This window comes from Amphiprion ocellaris, chromosome 11 (assembly GCF_022539595.1).
Source record: "Amphiprion ocellaris isolate individual 3 ecotype Okinawa chromosome 11, ASM2253959v1, whole genome shotgun sequence".
Classification (NCBI taxonomy): domain Eukaryota; kingdom Metazoa; phylum Chordata; class Actinopteri; family Pomacentridae; genus Amphiprion; species Amphiprion ocellaris.
The window spans coordinates 15,264,398-15,290,994 of NC_072776.1; the positions used below are offsets into that span (position 1 = coordinate 15,264,398).

At 40.3% G+C, this 26,597-nt stretch overlaps 1 protein-coding gene across 2 annotated transcripts in view; it reads right to left on the bottom strand.

Moving 5' to 3' along the window:
* The window catches only part of asic4a (acid-sensing (proton-gated) ion channel family member 4a), an 87,889-nt gene extending 61,852 nt beyond the window's left edge, over nucleotides 1–26,037 (bottom strand). The window contains exon 1 of one of the 2 annotated variants that reach the window (XM_035950485.2): nucleotides 24,976–26,037. In XM_035950485.2, coding sequence (XP_035806378.2) covers nucleotides 24,976–25,551 — 576 coding nt within the window. In that variant the 5' untranslated portion in view covers nucleotides 25,552–26,037. The remainder of the gene's footprint in view (nucleotides 1–24,975) is intronic. The other variant, XM_023275213.3, reaches the window with a different exon arrangement.
* Between the last annotated feature and the right edge of the window lie 560 nt (nucleotides 26,038–26,597).

The window sequence follows — 26,597 nt, forward strand, 5'->3', positions numbered from 1 at the left end:
TCAGTGCACTGACAGACTCTTCTGTACCATTTAACGAATGAAAAATTAGGGGAACGGATGCGAGTGTTGTATAAGTTTAAACTTACACAGACTTCTCATTTGAATTCACACCACTGGGTAATGGCTAATATGCATTTAGCAGATACTGTAAGGCAGAAGGCACAGAGTATCTGTAAATACAGAAAAATAAAATTACCTCCTGAATAACACAACACATAGTTTCCGCCCTCATTAACTCACTAGGATTCCTCACGGCGAATCTCATTTAACACCTGCTGTTCGTATTTGGATCTGCTCGATGTACAGAATTAAATGCCATTTTTAATGTATCTAATCAACGTTATGTGACGTGAGCTCTTTGGGGCTCAGCCATATTTCAGTACAGTAAAGCTATTGCAAATCGCCTTTTAAAAGATGGTATAGTGCATAGGCTGAGAAATACTGTAGTACAAGTGAGATAGCACTTCAAACAGCTAATTGATCCACTCATTGGAAAATATAATCTAAAAATCTGACAAGTGCTTTAGGTTGCTTTAGAAGTGCTAATTAGAAATATTGATCCCACATTATGATGTTTAAAAACAGGGCGACTGTCTCTCACTGTGTAATCTACAGGGAGAGTGTGCCAGCTCACCACTTTCATGAAGGGTATTTCTCCCTGAAAGCCTTGATGACATAATGCCCGCTTTGTTTGTGGGTTTGGGGATGATGAGGAGGGAGTGGATAGGGTTGGTAAACATTTCTCCTCTGTTCTCTTTTCGTTCTTCCTGCCCTTCTCTCTTTGGTGACTGCTAACGTCTTTCCAACTACTTGAGGTTAAAATCAGTGCTGCCTTCGGCTCTAATGGCCCAGTGACTGACAGGTCAGTGACAGGAAACAAATGTGAGCCTTCATCACACCGGGCATCCACATAAACACTCGGCAACCCCAGGGCCACGCTCTGAATTGCTAATTTGTTTGTGATGAGGGCGATAGGGAACATGTTTTGAGGGTGGGGAAACCATGGGTGTCACAGAGTCTACCCCCAGCTTCCATTTACAAAGTAATCAATTCAGTGTGTTTTTCACTTCACCCACCGCTCCCAGACAGAACGGACAGTTTTCTGTTTTCAACAACATTGATCAGCCTCTGAGCTGCTGGAACTGGGGATATTAGAGGGAAAATGATCAGGCTAGGCTTGGAGAAATGGCTCACCCTGCTGGGAGGCTTTGATTGACTTCCCTTGGGGAGGACACTGCCTTAGAGCTACTTCGAGGTCTCTGCTGATATACTAGCCCACAATGCAGCTAAAAGCAGGTATATGCATGTGTAATGTTGAAGAGCAGGAGTAACAAAGGGCCAACACAGGAGAAGGTGGGATGTCTTGCCCACTCTGTGTGGGATGTAAACGAGTGTGTTTTCTATTCTGGGCGGAGTGGAGAGCTGCCTTATGTTTCATTTTCGAGGCCAGAGCTCCAACGTGAAAAGCAGAAGCGTGAACACCAACACCACATGAACAAATGTGATATCAAGTCTGCCAAATCATTTATCAACCAATAAGCCATTTTCTCAAACTAATGCACCCTAATTCTCTTGTTGAGAGTTTTACAGAGGGGAAGGAGACATGAAGCAAAAATACTGAGTGAGGCAAAGAGGACAGAAGCCTGCAAGCTTTCTGTAAACAACAGAAAATTAGTTACTGCAATGGGAAATTAGTTATCATAGTTTAGAGTGTTGATTTAATCTGATTATCAACATGGTCAACAGTTGGAGCTGCATCATTTGCAATGACACACAGCTTACAGTTCATGGTTTGCCACAGATTGACTCAGAAAGTCCTTCTTTGAGTCACAACACAGTCCACTGTTCAGTCGCAGACATGATGCATACTGTTCTAGATTCAGTGTTGCTTTGTGAGGATTTATCTCAGATGCATAAACCTTCCCAAGAATCTATGAGTGTTAAAGTTTTCTTCAGTATCGGAGTATTTCCACAAACATGGATTGCTGTAAATCTGTGTACTTTTGAGAATCTCAGTGATGTCTGGGTTGGGAGGACAGCATCTGACTTTGAAAATCCTGGCTGACTGGAACTATTCTTTTGCATAAAAAAAATCACTGTTCCTTAATTTAAGGACAGGACCAACACACAGAAATTTATTGATATAATATTCTGCTACCAATTCTGATGAATTACTGCCCACTTTAGCTCTATTCCATCTTTGACTGTCATCTGAGTCATAGAAAGCCAAAGTCGTGATGTCATGTCCAGGCTGACCTCTGATCCACCAGCAGTCTCTCATTTATCCAGCCCCTGTCTCCCAAAATTACATCCATATAAAACAAATCTGCATTTTCATTTATGTTTTAAAAGAAATGTAATTTCTTTTTAAAAGAGACATATTTCCTCACCAAACAGTAAGACCAGGATGTTGTAGCAAAGACTTTCAGTTTGACAATGCCACAATGTCCGTGTACATCAAATAAAGCAAAAAGACAGCAAAAGAATGATGTGTAAATTGGAAACTTATTCGTGACGTGTCACAAAACTAAATTGGGCAAAAGATATGTTCTGCTAAAAAACTTAGATTTCTGGATGACAGGGATAAATGTAAAATTAAACAATTTCTTGAAGGTTACTTTCAGTATTCCAAAAGAAATGAACATACACTACAATGCTTAGTGAAAGAAATTATAACCTCTGTGATATATAAAAAGCATTACGCCTAATTTGTGAACACAGAAAAAAACTACAAAATGCCTGAAGAAACTATAACTGTGATAGCGCAGGTATTTACATCATTGCAATAGTTCCATTCATATTCAAAAAAAACCATCAATACTCTCTTCTGAAGTCTAAATGTCAGGGCTTTATGTTGGGAATGGTGTTTGTTAAAGGCTGCAAAAAGCAGTTTTGAGGAACTGTTCCAGGACATAATGTTGAGAAAAGCTCTTTTCCAAAGCCGTAGTTCCAGTTTAGTTGTAAATGTCACATGGATTTTAAATGAGTTTCTTACTTTTGGAGCAGAAACAAGAAGTCCTAGTTTCAGTTTTGCCTCTAACAGAAGTGCGCTTAGTCAATCGACAAGTGAACTCTTGGAAGTGCATGAAAAAAGCACCACAGCACCACGAGCATTTAACACTGGAGACTATTCATTATAATTGACTCAATCCATGATCCGTACATTTACTGCGCAGAAAAAAAACAATCTTAAGATAAGCGAGGCAAATAAATGACCCTTGCTCAAATGATGTATTTATCGCTTGATATATCAAGGCCACCACACAGGCATCTCTTTTAGTTTATGTTCCTGTCTAGCCCTACATGGCCTCAGATGATGCTGCTGAAAGTGGAGGGAGGCAAGAGGCAGTGAGGCAGTCAGTGTCTTTGGGTTGCCAGTGCATGGAAAGTGCTCTGTTGTCGCATGGTAAGCAAAAGAAGATTTTCAAAGCATTAGTCTAAAAAGAAACTAGTTATTGGGGATCATTTTTGCATTGATGCTGTACCATTCGTGCCTCACGTGTGTGATTTCAACCTGTTTTATTCACGAGGACACTGTTCCAAAACTACCAGTCGACCATGAAACAGTAACGATTAATTTGATACACTTGTGCTCAAAATCAATCTTCAAGTAGATATTTTTGTAGTTAATTGCTCTGCACAGTACACAAACTCTGTGTAACTCTGAGTAACATTTAACATTCAATAATATACGTCCAGTAGAACTCATGAGCACATGTTAAATGACAGTGATTGGTTGCTGGCAAGGGAAACTTTGATTTGAAGCTCCACAACATTAAGGGTAGTTTCGCTGCACGTTTGAAAGAATTTCTACTGACATGGATCAGTTGGATTGCCATAATGGTAAATTATTTGATTAACTGGGTCACACTAGTTGGGAGATTTTGTTTGTTTTCTGTCACAACAAATGAAAATCAGGATATCATACTTAGTAACATCCTGCCACAGTAATTGAGGCTAGTCAGATTCTTTTCTACATGCATACCGACAGAATTCATTGTTGAATTGTTGGTTTCAGATGTACTTTCTACCCCTTGTGTAAAATAACATTTACAAACAGTATCTGCAGATGTTGCAGAGTAGTTCAATACAAACAGTTTTTCCCTATGGCTTCACTAGTTACCACATAATGTGAACCCACATTTTTCAACATGAAGAGCAGTTTGACAGCCTCTGACTGACTGTAGAATTCCCTCAACATCTGAAACAGACACCAGGAGACTGTAGCCAAATGTCTTCTGCCGGTTTTGTCACCGTCACTCATTTGCAGGCAACAAATCATACATGTGGCAGGTGAAGGTTGTAATTCTAACCTGTTGTTAACATGTGAATGGGGTGCATTTCTACCCAAAGTATGATCTTTTTCTATACATAACCAAGTACTTTTGCTGTCTAAACTTCACCAAAGAGGGAATGAAAACGAAAATAAGACAGAAAACTTGAATAATAAGTGAACAATGTATAAAAAAAAAAAAAAAAAACAGGTTCATGAAACATTAACATTCCCATATGGGATATGAATCCCAATATCATGGGTGAAAGTGTCGTGTTTGCCTCATTCCAGCACCACCTGTCCAACCTCCTTAGTCAGTCTTTATACAACCTTACCCGCCAATGTTGAAAAATGATGCTGAAGGGGAACCGAGTGCTTCTAAAATTGATGCCTAGGGGCCATGACCATGCATCCATACGTGACAAGCTGGAAGTAAGAATGTGTTGGTTCTGTCCAGTTTATGGCTAATATAGTGCATGGATGTGATGGATGCAGTGCATGGATGTGATGGATGCAGTTGTTGCACAAGTAAACTGACAGCGTCGTTATATTTGCTGTATTTGCTGCTGTCTGTATTATACGCCACTGGTACATTTTAATTAATCTGTATCAAAACCTTATGTTTGCCACATGCTGGCTGTGGTAACCTGAAGTTACCAAAGATGCTATATTGGTTATGTGTGGCCACTGACACAGGGCTTTGTTAGATCCACATCCACGCGTAAATGTCTGTTAAATAATATTATGAATCTGCTTGCTTTCTTTCTTGGTGTAAATGTTGAATGCAATCAACAATGTGAGTGATTCAGCACATTTTTCTCGATCCAAAGCACCATCATGTCTGTAAATCAGCCTATTTCCATTCTACACCAGCTCCCTCATTCTAGACTAATGGCAAAGGATCCCTTGTGGTGCGGCATCCTTTTCCATCTCACTGCCAATTGTACAGGACATCTTTCACATTCTGTCTCTTCTTTGACATTGTCCCTTTAGGGTTGCCAATGCAAGCAAGGAATGCACAATACGTAGGTGGGGACTGAAATACTTAATAAAAAACACAGAATGCATGTAGAATGCAATGCTTTAATTTCTATGGAATAACAGTTTGGTACGTGAACACAGCAGTGTGAAAACACTTAAATCACACTGAGCCCATTACGTTTAGGGGTTGTGGCCAGACTCTATTAGCACACAGAATGCAGGTAATGCCACATTCAACTGTATCCAAAAGGCATTTTGAGCATCCTCATGCAGCTGCTGACATGGTGCGGGGGAACCAAACAGAATGCAAAAATAATCAAGCATCCACTCCCTCCCGCTCTAATCTCCATGACTTTCTGCACTATGCCTGATAAAGTCCATTAGAGTGAAGTTAATATATCGAGACTTGACACATTTGGCCTCTGAAGTTAAGGCAGCGCATTTCACCCCACACATCATCAGCGAGTTGACAGCAAGAATAATGTGGAGCACATATGGGAGCAGTCTTGTACACGACACAGTAAACAGGCTCAGTGCACAATTCTGAACAAGACATGTCTGTGAGGGGTATAGTGCAGCCCCAGTCTCAACTGGAATATGTTGTAGTGTGTTATTTACACAGATGCACTGCAGTGACGGGATGTATGCACAGATATTTTGCTCTGTAATACAGGCAGTGGAAGATTTACATTAATTTACCATGAAGACTCAGCTGAAAGGAGCCGAGATCCTGCGGAATTCAAAAGAAGCTTCCTCCCAGTAGACTGCACCTTACGTCAAGTAAAGCCCTGGTTAACATTCAAATCATGAGCCTCTTGGCTAGTTTTAAAAAAGAAATGTCAGGTCATTATAGATCGCAATTTTTGCCTGGATAAAACGAATACATGAAACCTTTATTACCCACAAGGCAGCGCAGCAACAGAGAAAAGACACCTTCAGAATAATTCCTTTCTTCTCCTGGTTTACTGGTCAGATCAGACGCTCCCCCCTCCCTGGGCGTCTTTTACAAGTTCCTGGGCCAGTCATGTCAGGGTCACTGCCTAATCACATTAGGGCTTGATCAAAGTTGCAGGAGCAAGAGGGAGAGCGGGAGGACCTCATTTCTCACAGTGTGGGGATTAAACCTCTAGCAACATCTCAGGCTCATCGGCACCAAGCCACGTCTCACAGGCCCCACAGAAGGTTTCAGCTGAGTGGTGGGCGGTGGACAGGCTGCTGAACCTGTTGTAATCTGGAAGACAGAATACAGAGAGCAAATCCAGGCTCCATGTGGCGGGCCAAGATAGATGATCGGCTGGATAAAATATAAAATAAAATACAGCGAGTAAATCACTGCTGCGGGTGGGTGATCAAATGATCTTAACTTTTCAGCACAGGGAGACTTTTGGAGTTGTAGTTCCAAGAACCACTTATCAGTATTTCACAGGAGAAGTTATCAGTTTTAAGATTGTTTAAATCACAACATATAGTGTAATGATCACATTTACAGTGATGCATATATTTCAACAAATGTGTTGTCCATTAGGAAATTATTGAGCAAGGATTTTTTCTATATATTGCCGAGTGAAATTTTTTTAAGCTAACATTCAAGACACAGTTCCTATCAAACAACAAATAATGGCAATATTATGCCTTTCAACAGAAAAACAATAATGTATTAAATTGAAATACAGAAAACATGTACACTGACATTTCATTTGGCATGACATTTAAAAATATTTCTGTTGTTGCTGCACTTTTATTTGCAAGAGAAGTCCATTCAAAAATTTCTCATTTTCTCTCTTAAACCAAAAGAACAAATTATGGCCAATCATGGCCCTAAACTGTAGCTGGTGGATCTTTTACTGCCTGGTAATAAGGACAGCAACGTTTGAATGCATCTGTTCTCACACCATGTCCCTGCTTGCCTCCGCACACTGTCTGCTAGTTACGACAAAGAAAAAAACAATAGCTCTGAGTAGCTTTCTATTATTCAGTCTATACAAAGCCGAAACATTTAAACTTCTGTTTTTACGCTGGCTGGTGGTGCTGAGCAACTGGAGCCTTTTGGTTTGAGTTCTACTCTGTTTCATAATGTTTCTCTGTGGCCATGAATCCAAAAAAGAAATTACATGACAGGCCTCGGGAGAGGATGATAGTGCCTCCCACCATTTTTCCATCATACGATCATGCCCTTTCTCTTTCCTTTAAAATTACGACAATGATCCACTTCCGAGCTACCGTAATCCTTACTAATGCTAACTGCATAAACAGGCAGACAACTCCATCATTACCTCCATATCTGTGATGGTAAAAAATTTAGCCGATAGGAGTGCTTCAGTGGCATGCATAGTTACAAGTCAAAGGCTAGAAACCTCCTTGATTTCAATCTGGGATGACAATTATATTCAGTTTTATGAAGTGATAGTGCCTCTTCAATGATTTTGTGCATTTTTAGTGTTGCACAAGTTCCGTGCCACTTTCACCTGACCGTGCTGACAAGAATAAAATATATCTCAAGGGGACTGTTTTAAATGCATTAAAGCAATTTGAATCTTAGCTAGTTTTAGGTGAAAGTACGAAGGAGCAGTATTTAACACTGGTTAACAAAGGGTGCTCATTAAAAGCAGAATCTGTCAGATAACCCGTCTAAGGAACAATGATGAGAGAGGAGTAAAGAAGACTGGTAAAACGGTTAAATTAATTTCCCTGTTAACTACATGGTTGACAGGCGGGTAACATTTGAGTCTCCTTGTGAAGGGCAAACAAACAAGCACAAAATCATTACATTTCTGAAACATCATTTTTTGAAAAACAAACTCAGCATTGCTTATGCAAACACCACAGGAGAACAACTTGGAATTTTATATTAAATGAGTGTACTGACAATAATTCAAATGAGTCTTTTTCTTTTTTGCACTGAAGCATAAAAACAATTAGTTTAGGGTTAAGGTACAATTGTGGTCCAAGTTAAAATGAACCAAAGTTGACTGTTGGTACGACACATAATGAAAACTGCAGTTTTCATCGTACAGTTCCAAGCTCTATGTTTCTATGTCATTATCCCTTACATGTGAAGTCTGTTGCAACTGCCATTAGTACCGCCTACGACCGACTGTTTCTTTTGTGAGCTCTACAGTGACCAACACAGAGGATGAATAAAGCCACACAGCACAGGCCTGCTTTCAGTCATGAAAATAAAGTGTGTTTTGATCTTCACCCACAGTCCATATGATGCTCATGATGCAGGGCAGCAAGTCACCAAAACCGTCAAATGAAACTGTTATCTTTCAGTCCACGTAACTTCACATTTAGCTCATTTGGTTTCTAATATGTCACTGTGACCCCCAAATGGACTGGAACTCAAGGACAACAATGTATCATTTTTAGTCTCTGTTCCAGGAAGCAATCAGGTGGAACAGCCACGGTCGCCTGCTCTGTAGGCAGAGTAGGTGATGTGATGCTCGCATCCTCATAATAAACTATTCTAATGTGAAAATCAACCAAATAAAAAATTAACTCACAGGTCACAAGTTAGATTTAGCCACCGAAAAACTGCTCTGTCACTTACTCTTTTCAAAAAAGGGTGAAACAAAGAGAATATAAACATTTATCTTACAACCTAAAAGGTTTCAGTGTTTATTTATTGCATCTATGTCATTTGAATTTTCATTAACACATCATATGGTTTTATCAGCTCATACAGCGACACACAAAGCAAAAAGCGCATTGCTGCTGCTTCACGTTTTTGTGTTCTTGCTTGTTTTTATGCTATGTTTGCCCTTTTGTATCAGCTTCAAAAATCTTTAATGGACTGTTCACTATGTGCTTGAACAAAGCCCTTTCTAACCTGTCAGCGGGAAGTGAGGCTTAATATTTCTCACAGTGAAATCAACTTGTCAGACATTTCAGTAAAACCCAAACAACCAAAAGCCAACTGTTCAGTGAACCATCAAGTACAAATGTCACATTATTAATGTCATCTCTTGCTTAACACTTATTCCACTGTGATTACTGTACACACTAGAGCTGGCACATTAAACGATTAAAGCAAAATAAGTGAGAAAACAAATGATTATATGAGTGTGTATTAAATCCTATTTAGAAGGGGCTAAGAGCTTGCATGGTGATGGACTTGTATGGAAAAAAATTCATTATTTTGCCTGATAAGAGGTGGTATTCTTGGCAGGTAATTTCTTAGTGTGCAGCCCTTGGCATTGAGCTAAAAAGTTAATTTCAGACTCTGCCCACATGATGACAAGGAAAGGCTGTTTGACTTCAGTAAAATTCACCGTGTGATTTCTTGCACTGCTCATCGTGACACTGAGATTTTTATGACAGTGTTGCACACTAACAAGACACAGTCCTCAGAGTTGGGAAGAGATTATGGTCCTATCAACAGCCAGAGGTAAACACGCCACTGCCATTTCAATCAAAAACATACTGCGACTTCCATTCACAGCAGACAGGGCTAGGAATATCATTTCGCCTCAGATATGGAAATATATCTTTCACAATCTATATGGGAGTAAAATCCCTCTAGTGAAACTTGCAGCACACCTGGGAACATATCAACATTAAACTTCTTTTTAATCGTTGCTCCTTGCAGGTCTGCAGCATTAACCTAGTCATCCAAAGCTGCAAAGTGTAGTTTGTACGGCTAAATTGAGGTGGCGGTGTAGGATAGTCTGAGCTGCTCAGGCAGGCCAGGCTTTTCATTTTTCATTCATATCTGTCAGCTATAGTGCATCTCTCAGAGACATCTAGGAAATCAGTGTGATATAAAGGTTTTTTGCTTCAGAGCCAAGCAGAAAGAACAAACTGACAACAAGTTTTATCTTAATAAATGATTCCTCCAAAAACGACCACATCTTTACTGCAGGCTGACAATCTGAACAGCTAAAATCTTTTGAATCTCTGTGAATTTGGGTTTGAATTTGTCTCTTCAGGCACATTATTACTACTGTCTTTTTTGGGTGCTTGTCTTTTGTGGTTTACTGCTCTGCTGAATGTGTTTACTTATCCGTGGGGAGCACAATCAAGGGGAAATTGCATGTTCATGGCACAGATAACACAGACTGGCCACCAGCAGGAGATACTTTTGCTGTGGCCAATTTATCTCAGAAGCAAACTGTCACCAAGTTTTTCAGTGTGAGTATTCTCTAGATTGCACTGTCTTCCTGGGGGCACAGATTTACGCAATATTCTTTTAAAGAATGACAAGCGTGAATTTTGCTTGTATAAAACTGTCTGTCGCCTTGATTAACATTTCTACAACAGCATTTTGGAATAATGCAGAGGGTTTAGCAGAAGAGGTGATCAAACCTCTAACAAGCTCCTAGAATCCATGAAGAGATCTTTTCAAACACACAGGCACATACAGACCTCAAACAGTCCCTCTTTCTTACTTCTTTGTCCACACACCGCAAGTGCGAGTAGTGTTTAATGAGATGCTAATCCCGGCATCTTACACTGGTGTTTGAAAGGGTGAGGGTTTTATTTATTCAGTGGCATCTACTCTGTACACAGGCGATGTCTGGTGAGATCAGGCCACGGTCTTCTATAACCTGCATTAGAAAGAGGCCCGGTTAAAGGTGACCCCTTCTGAGTATCATCATGAGCTCTGTGAGGATCTGCTCTGATTTATTTTACACATCATAACTGAATTCTAAAACTGGTAAGCTCAATTATTCAGGGTGTACGAACGAAAACAGGCTCTGCGTGGTCATTTTGAAAAGATTTCAAAAGAGCAAAATTCATGCCGACATTTTGCTCTTAGTGAAAACTCAGTCTCATACTAATCATTTGGTATGTGTTGGTGGAATTAGTGCATCTTCGTCTAGACTGATTTTTCTAAGCAGTGAGATGTCATGCTATAGGGGTAGGCAACTGACTTATTGGCAAGCTGAGTCAGACAGCAAGGAAATGAAGCAAATAATGGCTTGATTTGGAACACTTGAGCAGCATACGGCAGGTGGAAACAAGGGGGGAGGCTCTAATTCTGCTCTCAGGCCAGCTGGTCCTGAAGCAGGGCTGCAGCCAAGCTCACTGACCGCTCTGTTTCCCACTGAGCTTTTTCAGCTGAACGAACTGTGCCAAGAGGTGTGGTACCGCTCTTCAGATCACCTTTCTCTCACTCTCCAGTGTATAATCGTAACATAATCATGCTCACTACATCTATTGATCTGTTCACAGTACACTTCCACTGGAGCAGCCAAACAGTATCCTAAGGCGAGGCTCTTGCCAAGAGAGATATGATGACACCAATTAGATTACACTGATATTCATATACACAATAGATTTATGTGGCGTGGGCTCCAGTCTCAGGATTATGTAGCTAATGTTGAAGCTTGGTAATTTATCCAGTTGTCGCACTGTCCCAGAAGTCCCTCAATGTCATGCTAATTAATTATTTATCATTACCTAAACACACTAATTAATTGTCAGTTTAAGGGCATGCTTTTATGGAAGACATATTCAATCTGTCTCTGGGGAACACTTTCATCATAGTATAAATAACAATTATTTATTAATATCCTGCTAATTCTCTTTAGAGTAGACATAGTGAAGGTCAGAGAAGAAGAAAAAAGCCCGCTGATTTCTCCGTGAGGCCCGCTGACATTTATCCCTTCCAGTGGACTTTAAAGATCTGTTTAGAAGGATGCCGTTACCCCCTTTCCCTCTTCTCAAAGTGAATGTCAAGGACATGCATAAACAGTGATGCCATAGCTCATTACTGGTCATATTTGTTCTAAGGAGATGCCCTTATCACAGTGTTTATAATTAAATGGATGAGACCACAGTATAAAAAAAAAGAAGACAGAAAACAAAGATCTGTCATTTTCTTTCTTCCTGCTCCTGGGAGTTGTGAAATGTATGAGCTACTTGTCTTTTCCAGCCACGATGCATGTTACATACGTTTCATCGCATTTTAAGATCAGACAATCACATTTTGAGTGGGTGTAATTATAGCAGCCTCCCTTGGAGTTGGCATTAAACTACAGCAGCACATGGACATCTGGTATTCAAATAATTGGCACACTTAGAAAGGGTCTATGGCATTTTACAGATGTTCTTGTGCACTGTTTAAAATGTGTCAAGACACCCATTAGCTGGTTCTGAGATGATTTCCAAAGTAAAAGAAACTGTAACCAGAAATCTGAGCCTCCCTATCTTTGCGTTGAAGGCACCTTAAAGGCCACATATTCAAGTTCTTCAAGTGTCGCTCACAAATCAACAGGAAAAAAAGTTTATGATAGTTTGCTTGTTATCAACTGTGTCTAAAGACAAAGATTAGAACATTACTAACAACACGAGCAAACATTTTATTTTCTGGTTTGCCGTTTCAAAAACAAGGCATAACTGGAATGCTCTACTTTTTTCCAAGCTTTTTTCTAAGAAGATGCAGAAACAAGAATATGACCTGACTTCTCTCAATATGATTCATGATCAAACAACCAAGATATGGCTTGATTATAGGATTTTGATGTGGATGTGAGCCTTCCACATTATTTGCTGGCATTGTGCACTGCATGACAAGATCTCAGAAGGTCTCAGGATGTGCAGGAGTTGCTATGTCTCTAATGAGCAGCCAGCGTGAGGTTGATAATCACCTCTGACAAGCCATGATACATTTTGCCAATGACTTTGCCTGACACAAAGTGTGCCAATTTGACCCATAATACAAATTAAATTTTAAAAAAAGAAATATACATATATAATAGATTTAACAAAACATGTACCACCCTGCATCTACTGAACTAATAAGCACTGAAAATAAAGTAGTGAATTAGAGAACACCTGCAGTAACTTCTAAAGCCAGCACTGAGTATGTCCGACGGTTCATCTGGCCCAAACGAACCGTGCCTCCTCACCCATCAGCAGGACAGACCCAGAGCTTCCCTCTCGTCTCCATTCGGCTCACCACTCACATGCCGAGGCTGCCCTGGCAACAAACCTAAACAACCATCATCAACACTAATGAACTAAATGCAGTGTTTGCCCACTATCTACTAGCAACTGGCCAAACATGATATTAAAAGCCAGTAAGCTGTGTTTGAACACACGCTTTCAAAGAAGTGACGTGACGAACTCTTATTTTGCAAAGCCCATCTACAAATGAAAGTCAAACACACCACTTATAATTAGGTTTTCTGTGTAAATTAACTTCAAGGAAATCTGGTTGTATTCTTGTTTCTGCATCTGTTTTTAAAAAGTTACTAGTGCAACTCAGGAGTTGAATTTAGCTGAAATCAAACTATAAAGTTACAGGTTAGTTTAGTATAAAAGAACTAAAGAGGGAGAATATGATAATTTTTAATCATCAGTTTTGCTTCTGTTGGTTCTAATGTTAAAATCAAACTGAAATGTACACAGAAAAATTACATGACGTACACTACAGTTGAAAGAGAAATATCCTTATTTTTGGAAGAAAAGCAATTTTTTTTCAATAAAGATAACATTAAATTAATCAGAAATACAGTCTAGACGTTGTTAATGTGGTAAATGACACAAGCATACATCAGCAACATTATCTAACAAAAAAATACATTTTTGTATAACTAAACTGCATTCTACAATATTTTTGAGTGAAATGTATATTCTCTTGGTCTAGTAACAATGAGACATATAAACAAAGTCCTTAGAAGGAGGATGTAGGGGTGGTGTTGGTATTAATCTGATGCAGGACTTCCATTTAGGAGATGGGGGCTCGTGCCCTGTGTGGGACTATTATTTTAGGTCTCTTTTTCACACACTTTTTGGTTAGGTTTAGGGAAATATCATGGTTTGAGTGAAAATAAAACCCTTTCCCAACATTTTCTAGGTTACCAGGCTGACATTTGCTGCTCCATCTAATACATGATGGGTGGGCTGAAAAGGAGCGACAGTAAAGCAACAGAAGACATGGCAGATATATGTTGATTAGAAACATTTTTGTATGTTACAAACAAATGCAATGTGGAGAAAATATTTACTGCACAATGTAATTGAATGCAGCTTACAGGAAAATCATTTTGGGAAGCTGGGCAGACGCCAGAATAATCGTTAACACCGTACAAACAGCAAATGTATAATAACAGATAGAAAAATAACACGAGCTAGGGTATTACCTGGAAATGAAACACTGTGATCAACAACACAGCTCCCAGGGATAGTTAAAAAGGTTGGCACTCCTCTACTATGTCCATGATGATTTGCCACTATGTGTCTCATAAATAAAAGCATTTTATATGGTCTAAGTAAAATCTAGGACAGAGGGCTATTAATGGCCAAGGGACTCCTCTCCTGGGGCAACAGTGTTAATCGGAGCAATAGGTCTCCTTCCTGCTGGATCAATGTCAGCACAAATTTCAGATTGCTTTCCTGATGCGCGCCAAGTTATCTCTGATTCAACTTTAATAGGATATTGAACGGATCCAGCATTTAGGGAGCAGAGCCGTATTTCACGTTATTGACAATCAAATGCTCACAACTTTCTCATTTGCATGCATTAGGAAAACACAGAATTAATCTTGACAACACCACTGGGGAACATGACTACAGTTACATGCTTGTTTAAGCAAACATGTCTAACAGTGACTTGGCGAGCACAGGGAGGAGGAGACGTGAGGAATGAAGATAAACACAGCTTGACAGATATTATACTGGACATGAAGCTACAGTGGCAACTGAAGGAGATGTATGACTTTAGAAAAAAGGAGATGAGCAGAGATGGTACTGTCTATTCTAAATATAAATGGAGCATTGCATTATACATGTATAATGATAAAGCATATCATCTTCAATGTTTCAAGACCTCAGTGCATCATGGCTCGTCTCACTGTCATTTTGGATAAAATCCTGGTTTTCAGCATGAATGCCACTTCAAAGATTTGTAGTGCATAAATCTAGTATCTGTGTCATGCAGGGCAAAAGAGGTCTAATGTTTTGCATTTATTTGACTTACAAATCATCAAAGGTAAGGAGCACGATGTATTGAATATCCATTCGTTTTCACATTCTGTGTAATTATACTGCATCAGGCACACATAAATGTACAGTAACAGCTATGCAAATGCTACACTGAAATGACATTAGGAGTCCTGATGTGTGTGATTCTCCTCTTTCAAACAAGCTCATTACACTGTAATGTATTTGCTCTGACACTTCCTAAGCAAAATGCAATGCTTGGGTGACAAAATGAGGGGTGGCAATTCAAACTGGGCGTGCTAAATCAGATGACATTTCACTGCACCTGAAGGTCAAGTGTTCTGTCAACAAGGACAGAGCCAGACGATGAAGCTGCCAACAGCAGGGGAAAGATTTAATGTCCACATAATACCCAAACAAGACGTGAACGCATCATGTTGGAGGAGGAGGAAAATCCTCGTAGTTGTCAGGTTTTTCTGTGTTAAAAAGTATAGATGTAAAATATTACAGTATGTACACATGTAGGGAATGAAATGCGGCGTGTTTCAGGCCTGTGCCTGTTTCTATAGCGTGAATATGCAAATGTACATCTTCGAAACAACACGGCAAAAATAAATTAATTACAGATAGAGGGAATGGAGAGCAAGAAAGAGGAAAATAGGAATCAAGAACAATGTCCAGATGGAAGGGTTGAGTATATGTCGTACTGGGAATTAACAATTAATTGTTTTCATACTCACAATGCAATCTGAGATGAACAATTTTCAATAAGACTTTTAATAACTGTCTTCACAAGTTGTGACCAGTGAAAATGTAAGTTGCAAGTATTCAGACTCAGTTAGATAAACCAGATACACACACAAAAAACCTTGCATATGTGCAAAGATATGTGTGATATACGTGCGTCCGTGACAGCGTCTTATTGATTTCAGATGAGTAGCTAGCAGCCACCTCAAGTCGTCATGTCTCAGGCAGCTACACCTGCCAACACTGCGTTGTTGGTTAAAATTAAAACCTGACAACAGTGTGATCAGCAAATCTAATCCAATACATTTTTTGTCAGATTCAGGGAATATGTAATTACAGCCCACTAGCCATTCTTTCTAAGCATGTGGGGGAAAAAAGGACTTTGTTTCAATTGGCATATTTTTCTCTTTTTACTGTAAGTACGTACTGCCCTTTTAAAGTACATACTGTTTCATGCAGTATGCGTACAATAGGGTCATACTACTATGTTCTAATTATGCCTTACGCTTTGACCATCACAGTCTGTATTACAAAATGAGCTGTCATCTGTCTGTGCATTCTCGGTAGCTCAAGTTTGTTAACGCTCGCCCGAAACACTGATGTATTTGGCGTAACTGCGCAGAGGATTGTGGGTCAGATTTGCCAGAAAAGCATGCTGGCTTGTGTAATGCAAATTGCAACCCAATGTAATAGAAGATACAGGTATTTTTGGCATACTATGATTTTTGCGTATTGAATCTTGCTTGGAGTGTACCTCAGGTGTTCATCATGTCTGACTGATTTTAGGGAAAATATCTGATAGTGATTTTTCTGACGGTTATTGTATGAATCTCAACATGAAATTCTGGTCGTAAAAGATTGTCTGGAATATAGCAAAATCAGAACTATGATGGTGGCATGCTGAAATTAGGCATAATGCTAAACAGAAAATAATGTCATTATTTTAATCACTGTAGTGTTCACATATGATAGCCTACCTAGTGTGTGGCAAGACCCCCACCCCCAAACAACAGAACCCAGAACGTCAGGTTTCCTTTGCCTCCCAGGAATCTAGGACCACCACTGCATTATGGACAACTACGCTGCTATAATATGAGGCTTAAATGTCATGAGATTAAAAGCTCGTGATAATTCCAACAACATGAACTGAGGTGTTTTATCTGATTTTATCAATGCAGAAATAGTTTTGTAACAGGCTCGGTTTAAATGGATCTTGTTGGTTAGTATGTGTGGACAACAAGTACACATCTGTAGTTTAGTTTACAGAATTGCAGTCACAGTATTGGTTAAAAAAAAAAACAACAAATCACACGTTTTCTTTAAATCATTTAACGCTATAGAAACTGCAGGAAACTGAACAAGCAGGATGCTTAGTCAGGGTAGATTCTTCTAATTTTTTGGTATTGCGAATAAAGTGGCTCTGACTGATCCCAAGCATTATCTGCACCAGTGCAGTAGTTCTTGAGCAGCAATAGTAAAAAGGTCATTTTGGTGAAGAATTTTAATCCACCATTGATTCCTCTTAGCTTTATAAAACAGCATAAAGACATAACAGTGAATGGCCTCGAATATGGCCAGGAGGAGCGACTGAGATTAGGAAAGCGTTAGCTTAAATAATTCAGCGTTTTCTATCACAGCATACTGTATTGTTCCATAAGTGTGGTGTACATTATTAAGCAATATAGAATGTAAGGAGTGAACATTGCATGTAAAAAAATGAATTTAGTGCGTTTGCTAGTAAGCCTGCCTCGAAGCCATTTGACAAATCATTGCATGCATCTCCCAAGAGGAAGCTACAAGGTACGCCAAACATCATCATACACAGAGGCCTGTTCAGCTGGTTTACACCACAAAGTCATACAGATTCAGACAAAATATCACACCTGTCATGACACCTTAGAGTCCATGTTCTAGATTTTTGACCTTGTTTGCATTAACTGTAGCCAACAGTAATGAGGGAAAACAGCGAAGAGAGGAAAAAAAGAGAGAAAAAAGGAGGTTAAAAAGCGTGATCTTTGAGACAATGTTGTCTGTGTGGCAATAAACTCGAAAAAGCAGCAAGGGGCACAGCCAAGTGTGTGACATTAGACATAATTCAGAATAAGGGCCAAGTGTCCAGCCAAGCGGACAGACGAGGCCCTCATGTTCAGACTGTGCCAGGGGTAAATATTCACTGTGACATTTGTGCTGTGTGCGATTTCCATCGGCTGAATTGTAGCCGACTGACATTTTCATCCATGTCACAGTAACCATGATTTCTACATTTCAAATCTATTTACAGTGAAATATCAGATACACGGGGTTTGCTCACAATGAGTGAGACCTCATTCTAAGATGTTCATACAATCCAAACAAGCCACAGAAATATCCAGCGAGGTCTCACCCCCACAGTCTCAGTTTAGTCATCTGAGCTTTTCACAACATGTGTTTTGGTTCTTCTCCTGCCTGATTTCAGTGATTTTTTTATTTATTTCACCTCAGTTTTACCTCAATTTGGAAATAACAATAAATCAGCACACTACTGGGCATTATAAATTTTGGGTCAAGCTCTGCTCAGAACACCTTTTGAAGACCAATGTTTCACAGAATCTGGTAGACATCCCAAATTTAACACATAACACCACCACAGACTGCATTTCTCTTGCTTATGATAGCTCTGGAACTGTCCTGCTATTTTTTTCAGTATCTTTCCTCTTAAATTCTTTTAACACACCTTTATTGCAGGACTTTTTCACATCTAGCTGAAATCCACAAACATCTGCCACATGACAAACACTTAAATTTGACACTATTTGGCTTGTGCTTAAAATGATCCCACACACTGATCTGTAATTTGAAACCACTAATACAGTAGTTCAAGTACACTATCTCAAGTGTACACTCCTTCTGTGAGACTGGAAATGTTTTTGGTGCAGTTAGACAAATATATTTAAATTATTTTTGCAGAATTCTAGTTTTCTTTTTTTTTAAAATTGTAGTTTTAATTTAAAAAAAACATGTTGTTTAGCTTTCACTAATAAAAATAACACTGATGTACAGAATAGAATTACTTTATAAGGTGTCTCTATTTTTTTGGCCACCTGCATGTGCTATCTCTCACAGAGTAATTAAACCTTACGAGCGAAGGGAATGAAGAAGCACGAACCCATTATGTGGCAGCCTAAAAGCAAGCTTGGTTAATTTTTCAGAGGAATTTCCACTAATGTATTCAGAGACTGGGAAACATGACAAAATAAAAAGCTCACATCGGCAGCTAAGAAGACAAGTGTACATTTAAAGTGCGCTTCGCCAAAGACTTTCATAACCATACTTATCTAAACACTGAGTGCCATTCATCATCACTGCAAAGCCTAAGAAAAATGCCTTATTATGACAGATATGCAAGAATATTTCATCATCACAACTGAGCTTGAGTGGACTATATATTTAAGAAAAATTTATACTTACTCCTAGAGTCATTTATTAGCCTTAATCAAAGTCCTCTCCTAAATACACTGGTTAATGAATCCTTTCTAATGAAAAACTGGGGAGTAGCACCGTTATTGTGAGTAGTGCTGTAAGTTGAAGCGAAATATATTTGTTTGATGGGGTCACGGAGGTAAAACAGCTGCAAATGAAGCCTTTCAAATTCATAATATGGAGATGCCCAACTTGAAAATGTCACAACAGTAAATATGGAGAACATCTGCGATACAGAAGTTGAGCTGCTAAAAAAAAAAAGTAAACTTAAACATGCCATTTTTCACATAACATATAGAGACATGATTTTGTTCGCAAGAAATAATTGAAGTTTTTAAGATTTGTTTTTAATTCAAATCAGCCTGAGGATGCAATTTCAGCTCTACTTATTCCTTTTGACTCAGTGATACATATTTGAAATGGATATATTTGGTGGAATGCATATCATGACTGTATAATAAACTTCTATTTAGACTTTTGGATCTGACTTTTAATTTTTTCTGACTCGAGCAAAGCGCTCATTCCTCCACATCCTCACACGAGCTGTGCGTCATCTCATATTGCTCGATAATTTCAGCGGCCTTTAGGGAAAAGGCAGACAGTGTATATGGATTGATTTTGGCTGGATATACACTAAAACAAACAGACATCTTGTTCCAAAGATCAAATTCTTCACCAACTCTGGCAGCATTAACAAATGCAGCTGAGACTGGGCCCAAAACACAGGCACAAGATAATTAGTCACACCAGGCTTGGAGTAGGAAGGGCAGGGAAGCAATCTGACTGAAGGATGTATTGATCCTCCAGAGAGGGAGGGGCACCCAGTCAGGAGTCATGATCAATCTTGCGAACCAACTCTCTCAATCTGTGATGAGACCTGTGTGTGTGTGTGTTTGTATGGGGAAGCATTCTATCTGCACTACACACACTCTAAATACACATGTTGGTGTGTGTGCGTGTGTGTGTGCAGCCACATTAACACTACCAACAGCTTGGTGTATGAGTTGTCAAAAAGAGACAAATGTCTGTGAGAGTAAAAGACTCCCAGGGGTTGGAGGGGGGGTTTAGCAGTACCACAACACTGGAAGCCTTTATCGTTGACTTAAAAGCCATCTCTGAGCCACAGATTCTCCTCATCAAACCAAGCGCTCCAAACCGAGGCACAGCGAGAGGTTTGAAAGCCAGCCCCGGGAGTGAGAGAAAAGGTAAATCTTCCCAATATAAACTGTTTGCATATTGGTGTTATCCAGTGGCTGGTCACAGGTGGGTTTCATCTGATTAGACAGTGGTGATGCATATCAGGAGGAGCAGCCGACCAATTGCACTGTAATTCATCTTCCTCTGATACACTGGAGGAGTAGCAGGAGAAGGTGGGGAAGGAGTGCAGGGGAACCGGAGTGGGTTGCAAAAGCAGTAGTGCTCCCTTTAGCTTCGAAAGATATGCAATCGGTGTTCAGTGTTTTTTTTTTTTTCCTTTGACGTTTTGCAAGAAGCGTAAAATAAGAGAATAAGACAAGAAAAGACTGTGTGTATTTGTTTGTTTAAGGGTTGTGGGGGGGCATGATAATGCTCAGCACTTGCCTCCAGGGTTGGGTGTGTGGATCATATCAGACAGCATGTTAAGCTGCAGGGACTCCCACAGCAGTGGAACTGTAGATGGCTAATTGACAGGCTGTTGGAGACGAAGCCAGTCCAGATAGCCAGTCACTTTCACGCTCCCACACTCCTCACTCTCCACCAGGGGCAAGGCGGGTGGCTGGGGGAGATGTGTGTGTGTGCGTGTGTGTGCGTGTGTGTGTGTGTGTGTGTGTGTGTGTGTGTGTGTGTGTGTGTGTGTGTGTGTGTGTGTGTGTGTGTGTGTGTGTGTTGTTGAGGGGTGTGCACACTTTGGACCCACAAGGGAAGTGGATGTCCCTCTCACAGTCGTCTGTACATGTACAAAGCGCATTTTCACACAAACACACACAGATAAATATAGAGCTGAGAATGAAGGTCTGCGTCTGAGTTTTAGCAGGACTCACAGCCAATGCCACAGTTAGGGGATACGTTTCTTGTGGTCACATGGAAAGTCACACTTCAGTGTCATTCTCCTGATGCATCGGCGAAAAAACCCCACATCTTACACACCACACATGGCCTGGGTAAAAGAATGACAAGAGATCCGACCCTGTACCTTGTGGACAAAAGTTTAAAATAAAATTTGTGCAAAGCTTCAACATGCCAGGAAAATGTAAAACACACTTCAAAACTGAAAAATAGTCAGAGCGCTCTACTAGACACGTAGTAACTTTTGTGACTCATCTCTATGTGATTGCCCCTCAGAGTGTTACGCTGTACCTTGCTGGTACATGACTTAATTTACTTTTCTTATTTACACTGTTATTATGGACCTCCTTTGCTCATCTTATTTTTTTCTTCTCATGAACTACACAAGGCCACTATACTTATTGAGATCAGCTCACAATAAAGTCTCCTTTGTGCCGTTTGTACATAGTATTGATTTACATTAATGTGGTTTAAGGATTCATCTCACTATGAATGATAGGACAGGAGAAGGGGGCGAACGTCATCTGTGGCTTACACCATTAAACATTCAATTATCTATAAAATACACAATAGAGGCTTCAGTCAGTGAAATGACAAATTACAGACGGAGAGCTCTTCAGTGTTGTCCCCGTTAACCCAGGTTTTTATAGATCACCTCGCATGCCACCCTATAGCTGTTTAGTTATCTCCATGAATATATGCAGAAGGGATCTGTCCTTGCTGAGAGCAAAATCTGATAATGCAGCAGCAAACACAGCTGAGAGTCAGAGCAAACCAATTCAGAGCTCTGTTTAAAAAAAGCCAAAGGGCTCGCTGCTCATCTCTGCGACAGCACCACACAATAGATGAACAATTATTCAGAGTTAGACGGGAAGAAAAATATTAATCTATTTATTCATGGCTTGTTGAATCAGCTTTATCTTCTGTGATTAATCCAAGTCAATAATGTAATCTTTAATTATAAAGAATGGTCTTATTACCTACGTCAAATAATCATGCCGGTCCACGATGCTGGGAAGAGGAAAACAAATTTCTCTGCTACGTGATTATGTATTTTCCTGCCATAAATTAGAACAGCCAGACAATTTCATTCTGGCCTTTAGACTTATATTTATTTAACTCTTTTGAAGACTGAATACACAGAGGCTAATTCATGATTTTCTTGAATAAGCTAATAACATAAAAAAGAAAGGAACATTTTTTTTCAGATTTGAATGTTTTACAGCACACATTTAAGGCCCTAAATTTACCATTCAATGACTAATGAAATTAAGATGTTTACAGGAAATAAAATACAAATACAACCATGAAGATTCTGAGTGAAATATAATTCCAACCAGAGATCTATTGCAAAAGCACGATCTGTTTACAGAGAAGCTAAAATGTCAGAAGACATCGCAATTATATTTTATCATGCAATTTTCCCAAGAGCTCCACATCCATGAGGCTATTACCAAAATAAAACATCTGCAGCTCCCAGAATGATCAATCGAAAGAAAATACATTACAAGAAGCCAATCTTGAAGGAGGGCCCCATGAGAGGAAGAATAATGACCGATTTGTACACGACTCTTGTGTATGTGGGTTAGTACATGCTTGCATGTGATTAATAGTGCATCACCTGTAATAATGGCTTTCTTTGTGAAACAAATGGCATGCGATTTGTAGTTAGGAAATACACACACACACACACACACACACACACACACACACACACACACACACACACACACACACACACACACACACACACAAACAAGAACAGAGGTGTGAATTCATGTGACTGAGCTTCATTTGAGCTCTTTTACTTTTACATTCTGCTCTGAGACCTGCTCCCATAACTCCCAGTCCTTCCTGCCTATGCGCTCCCAGTTGTGCTCCCCACCAGGACTCAGCGTAAGTGATTTGTCATGCGTGGAGGCAGCAAGTAGCCTGTAACAAATCTAACTGACAGCCCCCGAAAATGCAGATCACATAGCTGACAGAGAGGAAACAGCAGCTTAGGGAACTTTCAACAGGATCTTAATCTGTGATGAAGTCACCCAGTGTCCAAAGAGAGCTACAGGACGTTTCAACTGACACGGGACAGACATTTCCTGGATGTCAGAATTGTCTGCTAATTAATGTACTCAGGGAGGAGTGAGTGTCAAAGTGTCAGAGGATATTGCAGTCAAACGTGCTAGAAGCACATTAAAAACTTTTAGAGTGATGTTGCTGCTTCAGACTGAATTTTGTCAAACTTTTTGTCTCCCCGAGGAGCATGACATTTTCTTGTGCCCAATAGAACAACTGAGAGATTTTTTTTGCGGGGGGGGGGATCCATTCTCGTGTCACAGGTAATTTTATGTCCACATGTGAGAGGTTGCCTTGACAACAAAGGAAAAATAAATATCTCTGTACAGTGTGAGAGAAATCAAATGAGAAGCAGTGAAATGTCATTATTTCTTTGCTGTAATTTGGCACATCAAATTTAATGTAGTCCCATCCCTGTGATAAGACAGAATCTTTAGGTCTCAGGAAGGTGAGCATATCAATGTTCAACATACCCTATTAAGACTTGACACCCGCACTTTATCATCACTAAAGCAATTGCATATTCCTATTCCTGCAGGAGAGATGGGGAAATCCATCTCCTGCAAGGACAGTGCCTTTAATAAATAGTGCACAGAACACAGGCACAAACTCTCCTTCTTTCACCTGATCCCTTCTTCTCTCTCTTGCACACACACTTTCCCTCTCATGGAAATTGTTTCATTCCTTTTAGTCAATCTGGCTAATGCAAAAATCATGTATGTCTGTCTTTAAATATTTAATCTTAACAGCAGCAAGATTGAAATACAACGTTGAAGAAGCATTACTCCTTCCCTCCTGAAAGGTACAAGAGCTCAGACAGAGAGAGAGACACAGAGAGACACAGAGAGAGAGAGAGAGAGAGAGAGAGAGAGGCAGCTGCTCTGCAATGTCAGAAAGAGAGAGTGGGAGCGACAGGGAGAGATGGAAAAGAGAGGAAGAAGAGACTCGGCTATTTTCGATGACAATTTTGTTGCCATGCACTCTCAGCTACTGGGGTTGGAGGCAGCATTAAAGCACAGTTTGCCTTGGAAAAGTACACTACCACATACGACAGCTCTCTGTTTTTCTTCTTCGGGAGCAGCCTTTGTTCTTTGACATAACAGATTCTGGTACAGGCACGACTGACGAGAAACACTGTTGCTGCTTAGAACTTAGTGAGAAGGGATACAGCTCAATGACTGAGCCAAAGCCATGAATCTTGCATGCAGAAATGTATCGTGGGAACCAAATGGCCCCTGGAGATGAGTACAAACACAAAGAGAATTTCAAGTCCTCTTGCCTTAAAGTGCTCACTTTGCTTTGACGCTTATCGGTAGTTTTGTATGAACAAGAAGCACCTTGTAAAGTTACACATTTATGATTCCTCAGAACGCTTCAAATGTGAAAAATGTATTTTCACAAAACTTACTTTAAGAAAGAAAGTTTTGATGAAGTCAATAAATGACAGTCGAGTCATGTAATATTGTAAGTCAGGCAAAAGCAGAACTTTGAGAAAGTTTTACACTCACCACAGAGAAGTCCTCAGCTGAGCAGTTCTGTCCACTGAAATTGCAGCTCATGAGCATCTCTTCTAACTGATGTCCTGTCCTGTTGAAGATGTCCTGCATGTCAGGAGGAGGATACATTAAATCATGAGGTTTGTGCCCATCCCTGTTTTTGGGGGGCAGACCTGTCAAGTTAGCCAGGTGGTAGATGTCAGCATCAGTCAGTGCAGAGAAACGAAAGCGGTTGATGTTGCAGATGGTCACAGCGGGGAAAACCATCTCAGGGGTCGCCTCCTCGTTCAGAGCCGTGACATGAGGGTGCTCCAGGTAAGAGATGGCACACTTAGCCGCTTGGTACAGAAACAGCGCCAGTGAAGTCAAAAAGGCAAGAGCCCAGAGAGTCTGCCGGATGCCCAGGCGACCAGAGACAAAGATGTGGTTAATCCCATGAAGGGAGCAGGAGTTAGCAAATCCGGCCAAGTCCTTGGCCGGAGGTGTGCAGCTCTCCTCGATCAGGCTCTCCTTGTCCCCATCCTGCTTGCTTTTCTGCTTCTCATCCTCCTCTGCAAATTTGATTTTGCAAACAAATTCGATAGGCATGGGGGCAGCCAGGTCTGCGTTTTGGTTTTGTTTTTGATGGCAGCTATCAGCCCTGGATCACTTCCCTCCTACTTCCTTGGCTTTTGTCCTCTGAGCGGGAAACAACTCCAGAAAGAAGAGAAAAAGACAGGAGAGAGTTTGTTGCTGCTGCTGTCGCTGCTGCCTGTGCTGTGACTGATAGTGCTGCTGCTGCTTCTGCTGCCACGGCACCTAGTGACTACAGCGCTGCTGCTGCTGTGCTGCTACTGCTCTGAACGCTTGTCTCACTACTTGATCAGCTCACACAGTCTCGCTTATCAGCAGTAATACAGCTGTCAAAAAAAAGGGAAAAAAAAAACACCCTTGCACGCTGCCTCAGACCCACCGATGAAAATGCAGCATTTTGAGTCGGGCTAAAATAGGAACAGGGCACTTAATAATTCATGAGTAGGTAACATTGTGATTATTTCCTCCTCACTGGCGCGAGTCGCAACTTCCCCTGGTCATCCCCATGCTTCCCGCACACAGACCCCCTCCTGCTTAATCCACTTGTTTGGACGGTGCTTTTACTTCTTGACCTGAATAAGTTGGTGTCAGAGGTTGCGCTGCCAAACATGTGGTGTTTGATGTGAATCGCAGGAGGTCACCGCATTTTAATGCCACCCCGCAAAAGGTCTCTAGAGAATGCCTAATTGAAACAATAATGTGGGGTGCGAGAAGTGGAATTGAGCACAAGGCAACTCCTGGCAATCAATCTTGTCTTTGCAACAAAAAAGTAAAAGACTATCGATCGAGCGAATGTGTCTGTCAGAGATTAAGAGAGGCAGTACAACGGTGTTTCCTTATCGGGAACTAATGGTAGCATCACAAGAGTCCTGCAAGAATTTGAATTAGTGAATGCATCCTGATCTGGACCCCGATGCTGCTAAAGATGTTGAAATAAAGTATCGATCTATCTGTGTCCCTACCCTTTACAGTGTGTGTCTTAGTGCTGTTAATGGCCCTTTTCCAAGTTGCCAAACAAAATTATGCAAATGTAAGGAAGAAAAGTGAGAGCCTTAATGCAT